This window comes from Pelophylax lessonae (genome assembly GCF_965119305.1).
Source record: "Pelophylax lessonae genome assembly, chromosome: 7".
NCBI classification, from domain to species: domain Eukaryota; kingdom Metazoa; phylum Chordata; class Amphibia; order Anura; family Ranidae; genus Pelophylax; species Pelophylax lessonae.
The window spans coordinates 95,453,765-95,467,712 of record NC_138774.1 but is presented as its reverse complement, the minus strand read 5'-3'; the positions used below and the strand labels follow the sequence as shown (position 1 = coordinate 95,467,712).

General features: G+C 43.8%; 1 protein-coding gene across 1 annotated transcript in view; it reads right to left on the bottom strand.

Moving 5' to 3' along the window:
• MSH5 (mutS homolog 5) overlaps positions 1-13,948 on the bottom strand; it is a 257,259-nt gene that overhangs the window by 150,464 nt on the left and 92,847 nt on the right. Inside the window, exons 6-7 of the mRNA XM_082264441.1 lie at positions 12,872-12,907; positions 3,223-3,305 (exon numbers count right to left, since the gene is read on the bottom strand). Coding sequence (XP_082120567.1) covers positions 3,223-3,305; positions 12,872-12,907 — 119 coding nt within the window. The remainder of the gene's footprint in view (positions 1-3,222; positions 3,306-12,871; positions 12,908-13,948) is intronic.

The following is a 13,948-nucleotide window of genomic DNA, read 5'->3' as shown; positions in this document are numbered from 1 at the left end:
CATGATCAGTGGAGCTTACTTGAGGAAGTGGAACAAGTCTTGAAGCCTTTTGAGTGTGCTACTGTTTTCTTGAGTGGAGAGTCCTATGTGACTGGTTCCGCTCTACCTCCTTTGGTAAAAGGCCTCCAGAAATCACTACAGAGCACAATTTGCGAGACAGCGGCAGTCAAGGCTTTCCAAAATGTTGCTGCACAGGAGATGACCACAAGATGGGAGAGGGAAACTAAATTCAGAGATGACGGAGGAGAAAATATATGTCTTATTGCAGCAGCCCTGGACCCCAGATTCCGCAAGCTAAAATTCCTGGCAGCAGAGGATAGTTTAAAAGTTCACCTCAAGGTCCAAGCTCTTGCTCTTGAAGAGAAAAGAAGATATGAGGAAGAGCAAACACATCAACGTCAATGTGAGGAACAGGTTCAGTCAGCCAGTGCAATGATTCCAGACATGAAACTTTCAGAAAAGAGGCAAGTGTCTATGTTGGACTCTTTGCTCGGTTCAGATTCAGATGAACACCACAGTAATGGTGAGGATGACACTGGTCACATCAAAGATCCAGAAATTCACAGTGAAGTTGTGAGGAATGAGATACACATGTACTTTAGTGAGCAGGCCATTCCAAAGGAAGACAATCCACTGAAATGGTGGAAGGAAAATGAAGGGAGGTTTCCCATCTTGGCCATGCTGGCAAAGAGTTACTTGTGTGTGCCTGCAACATCAACCCCATCTGAAAGGCTTTTCTCAGTTGCTGGCAACATTGTGACTAAAAAAAGAGCAAGCCTAACTGCAGAGCATGTCGATATGCTAACCTTCCTCCATTGCAATGCTATATTATAGGTACAGGCCCCCAACCTGTACCTGTTGTACTCTCTTGGGTTGTATTGTTGGACTTCTTTAAACTACAAGATGGCTGTTGGCTGCCTTCTGGTAATCTTGCCTCAGTATTGGCCATTATAATTTGCACAGTGTTGAGCGGTGCTTGCTTTTTGTTGGACTTGGCTCCTTTAAAACTATGTTAGTTTTTAGGTATGTTTTACATTTACAAGTAACACACACACCAAAAAAAATACTGGTCAAACACTGTATATGGAAAACATACCTAAAAAGTAACCAAGTTTTAAAGGAGCCAACTAGTCCAACAAAAGCACTGCTCAACACTGTGCAAAAGTAATGGCCAAAAAGAATGGCCAATACAGCAAAAGATTACCTGAAGGCAGAGAGCTGACTTGTAGTTTAAAGAAGTTAAAGTGTTAGGCAGATATGGCATTTTTCATGCCTGATGCCCTAAAGTGTTTGGCACTTTATGTGTCTCTTGTATTTTTGCACAGTTGCACAAGTTAGTGTTGTTGAGCACTGCAGTGCTTTATAATTTATATGGCATTTTGAATGCTTTTGGCTTTGAATTAATGGCATTATTCCTGCCTGATGTTAAAGTGTTGTTTACATTTTATTTTTGCCACTGAAACTTCAACCACATTGAAGTATTTTTTGGAAAAACTTTAATAAAAGTTGAAATATTATATTAGAAGTTGTACGTATCATTTTTTGTAAAGTTATTCAAAGGATTATTTAACCAATCAAAGAAAGAACACTAGATTAAGCAAAAAAACAAAAAATTTAAATAATCGTTAGATTAGTCGACTAATCGTAAAAATAATCGATAGATTAGTCGACAGACAAATTAATCGTTAGTTGCAGCCCTACAGCACAGGCAATACATTCTCTTACTGCATGTAATAAAAAAAGCTAGGCATCTTTAATATAGTGCTGCCAATGCTTCCTTTAGTGTGTGAAAGCAGGAACAGGTAATTTTACATCCATGAATAAAAATCTAATGGATACACAGGTGCCCTTATTGTAGTATTTGTCTAAGTCATGCACACTGCAGCTCACAAAAAGCTGATTTTACAGACATTTGAGCTTTTAATTTCTGCCTGTAAGAGCATATGCCTATAAACTCATGAAAAAGCCATAATGTGCATGGACAAATTGGCTAACATGGAGGGAGTTTCCAGGCATAAAAAATAAGAGCTCAAAAAAGCTGCAAAGTCTGTAGGAGACGCTTCTTTGAGCTGCAATGTGCATGAGCTCTTAGGGTGCACTCACCCTGCCATTATGAACCAATCCTGGGCACAGTTCAGCCCCTGTGGGGAGAGGGTAGAATCAAACTCAGGCATGGTTCAGTTTACCCAACCCCAGTGTGATTGCACCCTTAGGGCTCTTTCACACGGTCCGCCTCCGTAGGCGAATCCGTGCTGCTCAGCGGGGATCGATCCGCCGATCCCCGCTGAGCCGGCGGATGACAGCTCCGTCTCCGCTTGCAGTGCGGAGAGGGAGGTGTCACAGCTCCCGCTGCTCTTTATGGGGGATCAGATGAAAGCAGACCGCCTGTCCACTCTCATCCGATCCGATCCTTGAACGGATGGAAAAATAGGGTTTCCATCCATCCAGATTCCACGGACAGGATCGGATGCGGATGGCAGCGGGTGTCAGCGGAGGTGTCTCCGCTGACATCCGCTGCCCCATAGAGCTGCATGGAGGATCCGATCAGATCCACCTAAAAAACTGACAGGCGGATTTGATCTGAACGCCTGTGTGAAAGGGCCCTTAAAGCGGTTGTAATTTATTATTTTTTTTTCCTATATAAATAACAAACATGTTATACTTACCTCCTCTGTGCAGTCGGTTTTGCACAGGGCAGCCCTGATCCTCCTCCTCTTCTCTCATCCCTCTTTTGCTGTACTGGCCCCTCAATCCTGTTGATTGCCCCCACAGTAAGCAGCTTGCTATGGGGGCACCCGAGTCACAGCTCCCTGTGTCTATTCAGACACTGAGCCCTGAGCCAGGCCCCACCCCCTCTCTCCCATTGATTGGCTAGCTGGCTTTGATTGACAGAATCGGCAGCCAGTGCCGCTGCTGCTGTGTCTCAGCCAATCAGGAGGGAGAATCTCGGACGGCTGAGACACTCGTGGACATCGCTGGACAGAGACGGACCTCAGGTAAGTGTTAGGGGGGCTGAAGGGGGCTGCTACACACAGACTGCTTTTTATCTTAATGCATTGAGTGCATTAGGATAAAAAACCTTATGACTTTACAATCCCTTTAAAGAATAAACAAATAAAACATACAGAATGTGCATGGCTGGGTCTTTAGAGTCAGTGTTACACACTATACTGTAGATACAAGGACAAGAGAGTCCTCATAAAGTTTAAAACACAATAATACCAAACAGGCTCAGTCCTTCCTTGCCTCCGGAGCTCATCTTATATACAGATGGATGGGCCTCACTTTTGAATATCTGCAAAACACTGACAAAATAATAGACATGAATAGCCAACACTCTTCATTACTAAAGACAAATACTTCAGTACTAACTAGACATGGGCCAAACTACCCCATGTTCGGTTCACAGCAGAACTCCCAAACAGGAGAAAAGGTCTAGCCCAAATGGCGAATCCCACTGAAGTCTATGGGAGCCGAACAGGAAAAATCAAAAGTGCCCATTTTGAAGGCTTATATGCAAGTAATTGGCCATAAAAGAGGTATGGAGGTCCAGGTACTGCCCTGGGGGACATGTATCAATGCAAAACATTTTTCTAAAAACAATATTTTTTTCAGGAGCAGTGATTTTAATGATGCTTAAAGTGCAACAATAGAAATGAAAAATTCCTTTAAATATTGTGCTTGGGGGGGAGGGGCCCTTAGTCTGCCTGTAAAGCGGCACATCTGTACTATGTATAGAACCTGCTGCAGTAAAAATGACATTTCTAAAGAAAAAAAAAACCCATTTGAATTGACTCCCGGTTGCAATTGCCGGAAACCCGGCTATTAAAAAATTATAGGTCTGTACCTCCACCGCACTTTGAAAGTTCTTATATAGGTAAGGGTGGGGCCACCTGGCAATGTCACCTGGTGGCCCTGCTCTTATCTATATAAAAACTGTAAAAGCATGGAGGAGGCATTTGGTCGGCGACTGGTCCAGAAGGCGGAAGCGGTTTTTTTTTTTTTTTTCGGATCTGCGGTGCGGCGAGCAGCGTGATTGACAATAGATTTACATCGAGGAACACTGTTTTTTTTTATTTTTTAATAGAGGATTTGTCAAAAACTTGTCTCCTGGTTTTTTATTTTACACTTTTTTGGTGAATGGGTAGGGGTACTGAGCTGTGACTGACTGTGACTGACTGTGACTGACTGAACGGTGACTGACTGACACGTGACTGACTGATCTGTGACTGACTGACCTGTGACTGACTGTGCTCAGCGACTGACTGTGCTCTGTGACTGATAGTGCTCTACGACTGACTTCGACCTGCGACTGACTGTGCTCTGCGACTGACTGTGCTCTGCGACTGACTGCGACTGACCATGCTCTGCGACTGACTGTGACTGCCTGTGGACTGCGACTGACTGTGCTCTGAGACTGACTGCGACTGACCGTGCTCTGTGACTGACCATGCTCTGCTACTGACTGCGACTAACCATGCTCTGTGACTGACCGTGCTCTGCGACTGACTGTGCTCTGTGACTGACTGTGCTCTGCGACTGACCGTGCGACTGAGTACCTGGGAGGACTGGTAAGTATCTTAGCGACTGGTGAGTATCTGAGCGACTGATGAGTACCTTAGGGTTAGTTCCAGGGGAGATAGAGGTAGAGTGGGTAAGGAATAGCAGGTTGTTACCAATTATCCCCATAGAGTAGAGGGTAATAATGTCCGACAGGATTGGGGATGCCACTCAGTGCACTTCTTGCTGCATGTATGCGTTCCTTGATGAACAAGTCGAGGGCGAATACTGCTGTGCAAGATGTGAGCGACTTGTTTCTCTGGAAGCCCAGATCCTGGATCTGGAGAACAAAGTGGCAACACTGCGTAGCATCAACAACCTCGAAAGGAGCTTGGACATTACCCATCAGGCGCTGGCAGGGGCCGGCATAGAGGAAGGAGGAGTAGAGGAGACGCAGGCATCAGAGGTAGGCAGTTGGGTGACCGTTAGGAAGGGTAGAGGGAAGAGCGCTAGGGAGGCCAGTCCTGAGTTGGTACACCCTAACAAATTTGCCAAATTGCATGTTGATGGGGATATCTGCTCAGGGGTGGCAGTGCTGGAGCCAGTGCCCTCCCCCAGCTGCCAGGGCAGTGGCGGCTCCAGGAAGGGGGGGGGTCGAGACTCAGGAAAAGTTAGACAGGTTGTGGTAGTGGGGGACTCAATTGTCAAGAGGACAGAGAGGACAATCTGTCGAAACAATCGCGGTAGCCAGAGAGTATGTTGTTTACCGGGCGCTCGAGTTCGGCACATCGCGGATCGGGTAGACAGATTATTGGGCGGGGCTGGGGACGACCCAGCGGTCATGGTGCATGTGGGCACTAATGACCAAGTAAGAGGAAGATGGAGGATCCTAAAGAATGATTTCAGGGACTTAGGGAATAGATTGAGGAATAGGACCTCCAAGGTGGTTTTCTCTGAAATACTGCCGGTACCTCGAGCCACACCAGAGAGGCAGAAGGAGATTAGGGAACTTAACAAGTGGCTGAGGAACTGGTGTAGGAAGGAGGGGTTCGGGTTCCTGGAGAACTGGGCATGACTTTTCAGTCGGCTACCAGCTCTTTAGTAAGGATGGGCTACACCTTAATGGGGATGGTACAGCTCTTTTGGGGAGAAAGATGGCCACCAAGTTGAAGGGGCTTTTAAACTAGGAGACGGGGAGAGGGCTCAGAAGTAGAGTCAGTCAGGAGGGAGCAAAGGACAGAAGGCAGTATTAGAGTCAGCAGCGACAGTAGTTCCATAACGTCAATTTGGGGGGTCTGTGCGGGAAAACCTCAGACCAAACAGGAATAAAAATAATCACCATTCACTATCAACTTCAACAAAACTAAGAGGGGTATATGCAAATGCCAGGAGCCTAGGTAATAAAATGGATGAGTTGGAAATGTTAGTACATGAGGAGGACATAGACCTTGGGGGAATAACGGAAACTTGGTTTGACCCCTCATATGACAGGCTGGCCAATATCCAAGGGTATTCGGTGTACCGGAAGGACAGGGTAGGAAAAAGAGGGGGAGGGGTATGTCTCTATGTCAAGAATAATGTTAGGGTGATAGAGAGGAGTGATATTACGGAAGGGATGAGTACGGAGTTAGAATCTGTGTGGGTAGAACTCCATAGGGAAGAAGTAAAGCTAAAAGTAATTGTGGGGGTTTGCTATAGGCCACCCAACCAAAGGGAGGAGGTAGAGCTGGAATTTATATCACTGTTGGGTAAAGTGGCAAAACTGGGATCAGTCATCATATTGGGGGACTTCAATTATCCCGACATTGACTGGGAAGAGGGGACTACACACTCACAGAAGGCCCGTCTTTTCATGGAAACCTTACAGGACAGCTACATGTCAGTTGGTGGATTCTCCTACTAGAGAAAATGCAGTGCTGGATCTATTGATCACTAATGACCCAGACCTAATCTCGGAGGTAGGAGTCCAGGACAACCTGGGTTCTAGTGATCACAGGATGATCACATTTAGCGTAAATAACAAATGCATCTCGCAGTGCATTCCGGTGGGAAATAAATTTAGAAGAGACAAAGCCAAACCTGGCTGGCTAAACCGTAATTTTAAAAAACTTATTAGGGGTAAAAAGATGGCCTTCAAGAAATATAAATCAGAGGGCACAGTATCGGCTTTCGAGCAATACAAGGAGGCAAAAAAGAAAAGTAAATACGAAATCAAAATGGCTAAAATCAATAGCGGAGGATAGTAAAAAGAACCCATAGAAATTTTTTAAATATAATAACAGCAAAAAAACTAGGGCAGAGCATATTGCACACATAATTAACGATGATGGGAGGATGGTTACAGAGGACACTGAAAAAGCAACCATGCTGAACGCTTTTTTCTCCTCAGTCTTTACACAGGAAAAGGAGGGGTACACTGACCATGACTGTATGGTTAGTAGTAATACACAGGACTTGCCGCTATGGCTAACAGAGGGTGAAATCAGGGAAAGGCTGGATAAAATTAACACAAATAAATCACCAGGCCCGGATGGCGTACATCCGAGAGTACTCAAAGAACTTAGTAAGACTATATCTAGACCACTGTTCCTGATCTTTGTTGACAGTATTATGACAGGAAATGTACCAGGGTATTGGTGGAAAGCTAACGTGATACCGATATTCAAAAAAGGGCAGAGGCATGTCCCGGGAAATTATAGGCCTTTCAGTCTGACATCGATAGTATGTAAACTTCTGGAGGGGATGATAAGGGACTATATCGTAGAGTTTGCTCAAGACAACATCATCAGCAGTAATCAGCACGGGTTTACGAATGGGCGTTCTTGTCAAACCAATCTGTTAACATTCTATGAGGACGTGAGCTGTGAGCTAGATAGAGGGAGACCAGTGGATGTGGTGTAACTGGATTTCGCTAAGGCGTTTGATACAGTTCCCCACAAGCGCTTAATTTATAAAATAAGGTCTGCAGGCATCGACCGCAAGGTTTGCTCTTGGATACGGAACTGGCTAAAAGGGCGTGTCCAAAGGGTAGTAATAAATATCGCATACTCAGACTGGTCTGAGGTGGTAAGTGGGGTCCCCCAAGGCTCAGTCCTGGGACCAACCCTGTTCAATTTATTCATAAAAAGCATTGAGGACGGGATCAGTAGTTCTAGATCAGTTTTTGCAGATGACACAAAATTAGGCAGGGCAATAACTGCACGGCATGAAGCAGATATCCTACAGAATGACCTGGACAAAATAACAGAGTGGGCAATGACATGGCAAATGAGGTTTAATGTGGAGAAGTGTAAGGTTTTGCACTTGGGGACTAAAAACATAAAAGCACAATACACTTTAGGGGGGGAACCTTTGGGGGAATCAAAAATGGAGAAAGATCTGGGAGTCTTAGTAGAGGATAGACTAAGTAATAGCATGCAATGTCAAGCGGCAGCTGCCAAAGCCGGCAGAATATTAGCATGCATAAAGAAAGGGATGTATTTCAAAGATAAAACTATAATCCTACCACTTTATAAAACTCTGGTCTGACCGCATCTGGAGTATTCTGTCCAGTTCTGGTCACCAGTCCTCAGGAGGGATGTGTTGGAGCTGGCGAGAGTCCAGAGAAGGGCAACTAAACTAATTAGGGGATTGGAGGACCTTAATTATGAAGAGCGTCTGCAATTGCTTGATTTATTCTCCCTGGAGAAGAGACGCCTGAGAGGGGACATGATAGTAATTTATAAATACCTCAATGGTGATCTCAGCATAGAAAAAAAGCTATTCAGTCGAAAGGATTGCATGAGGACTCGAGGGCATACAATGCGATTAGAGGAGAAGCGTTTTAACCTCAGGCAACGCAGGGGGTTCTTTACTGTTAGGGCTACAGGATTGTAGAATTCTCTACCACACGAGGTGGTTTCTGTGGGAAGTATGGTTGCTTTCAAAAGACACTTGGACGTACATCTCAAGGATCAGAACATTCAGGGGTATGGGAGGTGATTACGGCCACACACACCTACACAGGTTGAACTGGATGGACTATTGTCTTTATTCAACCTCAACTACTATGTAACTATGTACAATGTACCTGATATTCCTTCACATAGGGTGGGGGCCAGGACACTCGCTGTTAGCAGGGAAACCCATTGACAGCTGATGACTCATCGGTTGTTAAGGACACCACGGCCGGCTTCCCGGCCCTGCTCCTTAATAACCAATTTACACTGCGCCCTAATTGAGCAAAGCTTTGCCCAATCAGGGCACAGAATGCACAGTGCAGCACGCAGTGCATTGCAGGGTGTTCAGCGGCGCAAACACCCTGCAAATTCGGGTGTTCAGCCAACGAAGAAACAGGCAAATGTTAGGCCGAACTCATGCTTTGGCCAAACCATTCACCTAACCCTGGTACTTACATATCTTTCTCTCTGCCTCTCTTCTCGGTCACTTTGGAATTAGTCCAAACAGTCCACACTCCAGTGTTCTTTTCCATTATATAAAATAAATTAAATAACTCCAGAAATGGGACTAGCAGACATTCCTAAATCAGGGCTCAGCAAGTGTAAAGATCTTCATTGCCTTTACCTCCTTGCCCGCTATCCAGAGCTTCATTCTTTAAATCAAACTGGTGCATTTCTGCTTCCACTATGAGAAGTTTTTTGAGATTTAGCTTACACCTGGGGGGGCTGTAATTCCAAATGCAGGGATTGAAAGTGCACTGGCCTAGCAAAGTAAAAGGCAAAGATGTTTTAATTCCCTAGGGACCCAGAGATAAGCATAACATCGATCATTACACTCACTGTGCCCCAATCCAAGGATGCAGCCTTTCTGTACTACACCAACAGTTCTTTAGTAATAACTCCCTTGGTTCATACTTATGCATTTTTTAGTGTGTTTTGCAGTATGTAGAAACTGCCCTTCAATCCATTTAACATGGTTTTCCATGGTACACGTTCGCATCTATGCGTTTCTTCAGCGGATGCGTTTTTGGAAAGGGTCAGGGACCTTTTTACCGCAGCACATTGTGTTTTGCATGTAATAGACTACTATAGACCCACACCAAAAATGCAAGTGCTGCATTTTTGATACGCGTTTACATGGTTTTTTTTTCTCTGTAACAAACTGTGTATAGCGGCCCGGAAAGCCGGCTGCCGTTTCCTATACAACATCAGCTGTCAGCTTTTTTCTTTCTTTTTTTGGGGTCAGCGTTGGAAGAGGGTGTTGTGATTGGAGATGGATCTACATCGAGGGAACCTTGATTTTTATTTTTGTTTTTTTAAATCAAGGACTTGCCAAAAACTCCCTAATGTCATTTTTCACACTACACTTTTTTTTTTTGGTGACTGAGTCATGTACCCTATACTCATTCACTTGGGGGGGGGGGGGGGTCTGCCCCAAAGCACCCCTACGTGTGGCCCGGTATGGTTCGGGGGAAGGGGGCCCTCGCTCGTCCCCTCCCTTTCATGACCTGCCCGGGTGCATGCTCGGATAAGGGTCTGGTACAGATTTTGGGGGGGGGGGGGGGAGTTTACGCGTTTTCTTCCTGATTTTTTTATTTTTATTTGCCGGCAATTCTTGTTTTCATATTCACTGACAGCTGATGACTCATCAGTTGTTAAGGATGCAGTGGCCAGCTTCCAAGCCTGTTCCTCAACAACCAGCTATACAAAGTTTGTTAAAGAGAAGAAAAAAAAAAGCATGTTAAAAAATGCAAAACGCACCGCAAAAAGTGCCTGAAGATCACATCAACCGCAACTACAAACATGTGAACCTAGAGTAATAGCAGTAGTAGGAGTGCACACAAGACAAAACCAAGTGCCAAGTATGTCACCACTAAAGTCCTTGAGGCATTTACCATTAAAGCACATCTCTCTTTCCCCCACAGATATAAATTACATTACATGTGACTGCATGTGAATTATGTCATTCTGGGCCAGCCGATACAGAAGGTAGAAGACTTCAGTCCCAGGTAAACATGGCTGTGGCAACAAGGGGCTGTTGCATCACTAGAGGAAGTTGTTTTACTAGCCAAGTGTGCCATATTGTGCAAACATGCTGTACAAAGAGCTCCTCTGCTTTAAGTTCACCTTTACAAAAAAATAATTAAAACGCACATTTTTTGCAGGTAAAAAAAATATGAATTTATTCTTTTTTTTTTTTTTTTTTGGGAACCTGTAAAGCATTGTACCCATAATCAGCAGATTGTGGGTGTAATGCCACAGTCCTGCTGACTGCCTGTGTAGCTGTCTGACTGTACTTTCGATATGGGCAGGCAGTTTACTGAATGACAGGGCTTTCAATCAACTACCTAGAGCACGCAACAGCGCCCTGGTAGTTCATTGAGAACTACAAGCCGACAGTTGCATAGGCTGTTGGTACTTGCAGTTCATTGATTCACAGGGATCTGTGCTCTCTTTGAATTGTGACAGTGAGTGCAGGGAGAAGATCCTCAGCTTCCTGTCACAAGGAGGGGGGTGTAACATGTAAAGTTCAGAAAGGTGAACTTATCCTTTAAAGCGGGGTTCCAGCCTCAAAAACCACTTTGGGCAATCCGCTTGCTGAAAATCACGTAAAAAAAGAAATGGATAGTCCCGATTTTTTTTTTCAATTACTTACAGTACCTTGTTATTGAAGAAACTATACTCGCCTTTCTTCCACTTCCTCCCTCTGCGGCCGCGGCCCGCGCCATCTCTTCCTGCTTGCATTGACTCCTGGGAGCTGAATGTCATCGCTCCCAGGAACCAATGCGCCTGCACCGGCCACTGCTCGTCACTTCCGGGGCAGGCACATCTTTCCCTGCTAAACAGCTTCTGGGCATGCCCAGAAGCTGTGCAGGGATGGCGCGCCTGCCCCAGAAGTGACGAGCGGGGTCGGTGCAGGGCATTCTGGGACCGAAGAGGACACCGAAGAGGACGCCCTGGCTTCAGCTGCCCACACCTGAGATGGCAGCGCTGGACAAAAAATTTTCAAGGTAAGTATTTCTTCTAAAAGGTAAGTGCAACCTGGGACAGTTCAGAGGCAATCCATTCTGAAATGCACTAGCCCTGACTGTCCCGGGGGTATTTTTATCTCAAAAACGTTTCCGAGGACGGAACTCAGCTTTAAAGTAAAACTAAAGCCAATTGTTTTCTTTCATTTTGTATATAGTTAAAGTGTTATTAAACCCAGAACCTGCATTCACTATAGCTGGTCTCCCACAGTACGTAGAACATAGACATGCAATTGTTTTAGAGAAAATATAAAAAGATAAATACCTTTTTCACATCAGCAGTATATAGCAGCCTTGTGACTTGTATCAGTTCCTAGTAAAGCTTGTAGGAGGAGTTTTCATTCTCCCCTGATCCTCTGTCTGGAAAGTGCTGATTGGCCCTGTGCTGATCACATGTACTCTCCCAAAAAAAAAAAAAACTCTCTAGCAATACACACAAAACTGAGCATGCGCAGCCAATCCCTTGGCTCTGTAAATATCAGGTCATTTTTTTGAGACAGTGGAAGGAGGAGGAGGATCAGAAAGACAGCCTTTATAATCAATGCAAAGGATTAACCCCTTAGGTTCCACAGTGAGTAGAACAAGCATGCTTTACTGCATATACAGACTAATTTTACTACTGTGGGTTTAGTAACACTTTAAGGCCCGTACCCACAATAAGATAATCAGGAGTAAAATTTGGTCCCACGAACGATCTGACGATTTTTGGATCGTTAGTATAGTGTTTTCGACAGCCGATTTTGAATTTTCAAACAACAAAAACTTACTTAAAATCACTACAGTTTTCGTCCGAAAAAAATTGCATGCTCAGAAACAAAAGAATACATATAAAACAATTTAACAAATTACATCACTTCTGAAGTAAAATTCTGTAGTACGAGAATTTTCGTATGAAAGTAACCTCTTCACTTTCGATAAAAGACTAGTATGCAACACAAAATGGACGAAATTTTGTCTGATAATCTGATCGTGTGTACTAGGCTAAAGGGAGGGTTATAACCCCTGGCAGTTTTTTTGTCATCCATGTCCCACCAGAGAGATTACCCTTCACTTCATGTAAAACAGCTACAACAGAAAGTGAGAAAAAAATCCCTCCAGGGAAATTCAGGGTTGTTGCCAGGTTCACCAGATCTAGTGTTACTGTTGGAAGAATGTCATCTATTCCTGTTCTGGTAACAAGGCATTTCTTTTCCCCACTTTATCTCTAGGTGATAACAGTTACCAGGACAAATCGAGAAGGCAAATCCGAAACAGACAGCAATAACAAGCTGGCATAGGTTCTGATCCTTCTCCACTCTTATCAAAAACCCAAAAAAAGTGTTGCATTTAGTTATACTTTAATACCAAACAATTATATAGGGGAATGCATTTGTTATTTTTTTAATATCAATTAGGGTACGTTACCTGAAAGTATCTGGCTCCATATCAACAATATCAATCCTAGAAATACAAACAGAAATGTGTTACCTTTAGCTGTAAAATATCATACAGTATAATGATTACGAGCACTGATTCTCCTGGGTAACCCTAACTAGCACAGCTTATCTCATCCCCTCCACCCTTTTTTCTTTGGCCATTGTTTTTCAGATTATTTTAATTTTAATACTTATTTTTTCACTGTTTATATTTAAACTAAAAAAACCTGATAGATCTCTCCCACTGTATTGTATTCTGACAGGGGTACTCTCTTCTGCCAAAATACACTGATCAGTGCTTGTAGCCATTGGGATGCAATCGCTGATCTAATGCTGGTTTCCTGTAAGACCGTTAGAGCGGCTTCGGTTGAACAGACAGCGGTACACATGTACTTTTGGCACGTGTGTACCTGGCTTAAATTTGTGTTTATTTGGTTTATTCTTTTTGGTAGCACTGCACTGAATAGAAACACACAGTTGCCTTTATTTCATATGTAAATAATTACACTGTGCTTAACTATCATAAATACAATTTTAGTGCCATTACATGAGGGACAAATCACACAAAGAACGTGCTTTTTGTCAAACTACTACTAGTCTAAATGGTGCCTACAGTCAAACTGCAAGAACACAAACAGCTTATGGAATCTCTATCTTTTGGACTGAATTTAATATATAGATAATGTAACCAGAAGAGTGGAAGCCCTGAAAACTCCAAGGTAGAGGGGATGAGAGCCAAGAACTAAGGAGAGGAGATCTTAGTACTCCAGTCAGTCTTAGCCCTCCAGATGCCCCCTGTAACTGGGATATCTCTTGTGGATGGCCTGTATCTCTAGCTACATGACTACATTTGAGCTGCTATGCTTTACATGTACAGTGCCTTGCAAAAGTATTCATACCCCTTGAACTTTTTCACATTTTGTCATGTTACACTCAAAAACATAAATGTATTATTTGGGGATTTTATGTGATAAACCAACACAAAGTGGCACATAAGTATGAAGTGGAAGGAAAATGAAAAATAGTTTTCACATTTTTTTACAAATAAATATCTGAAAAGTGTGGC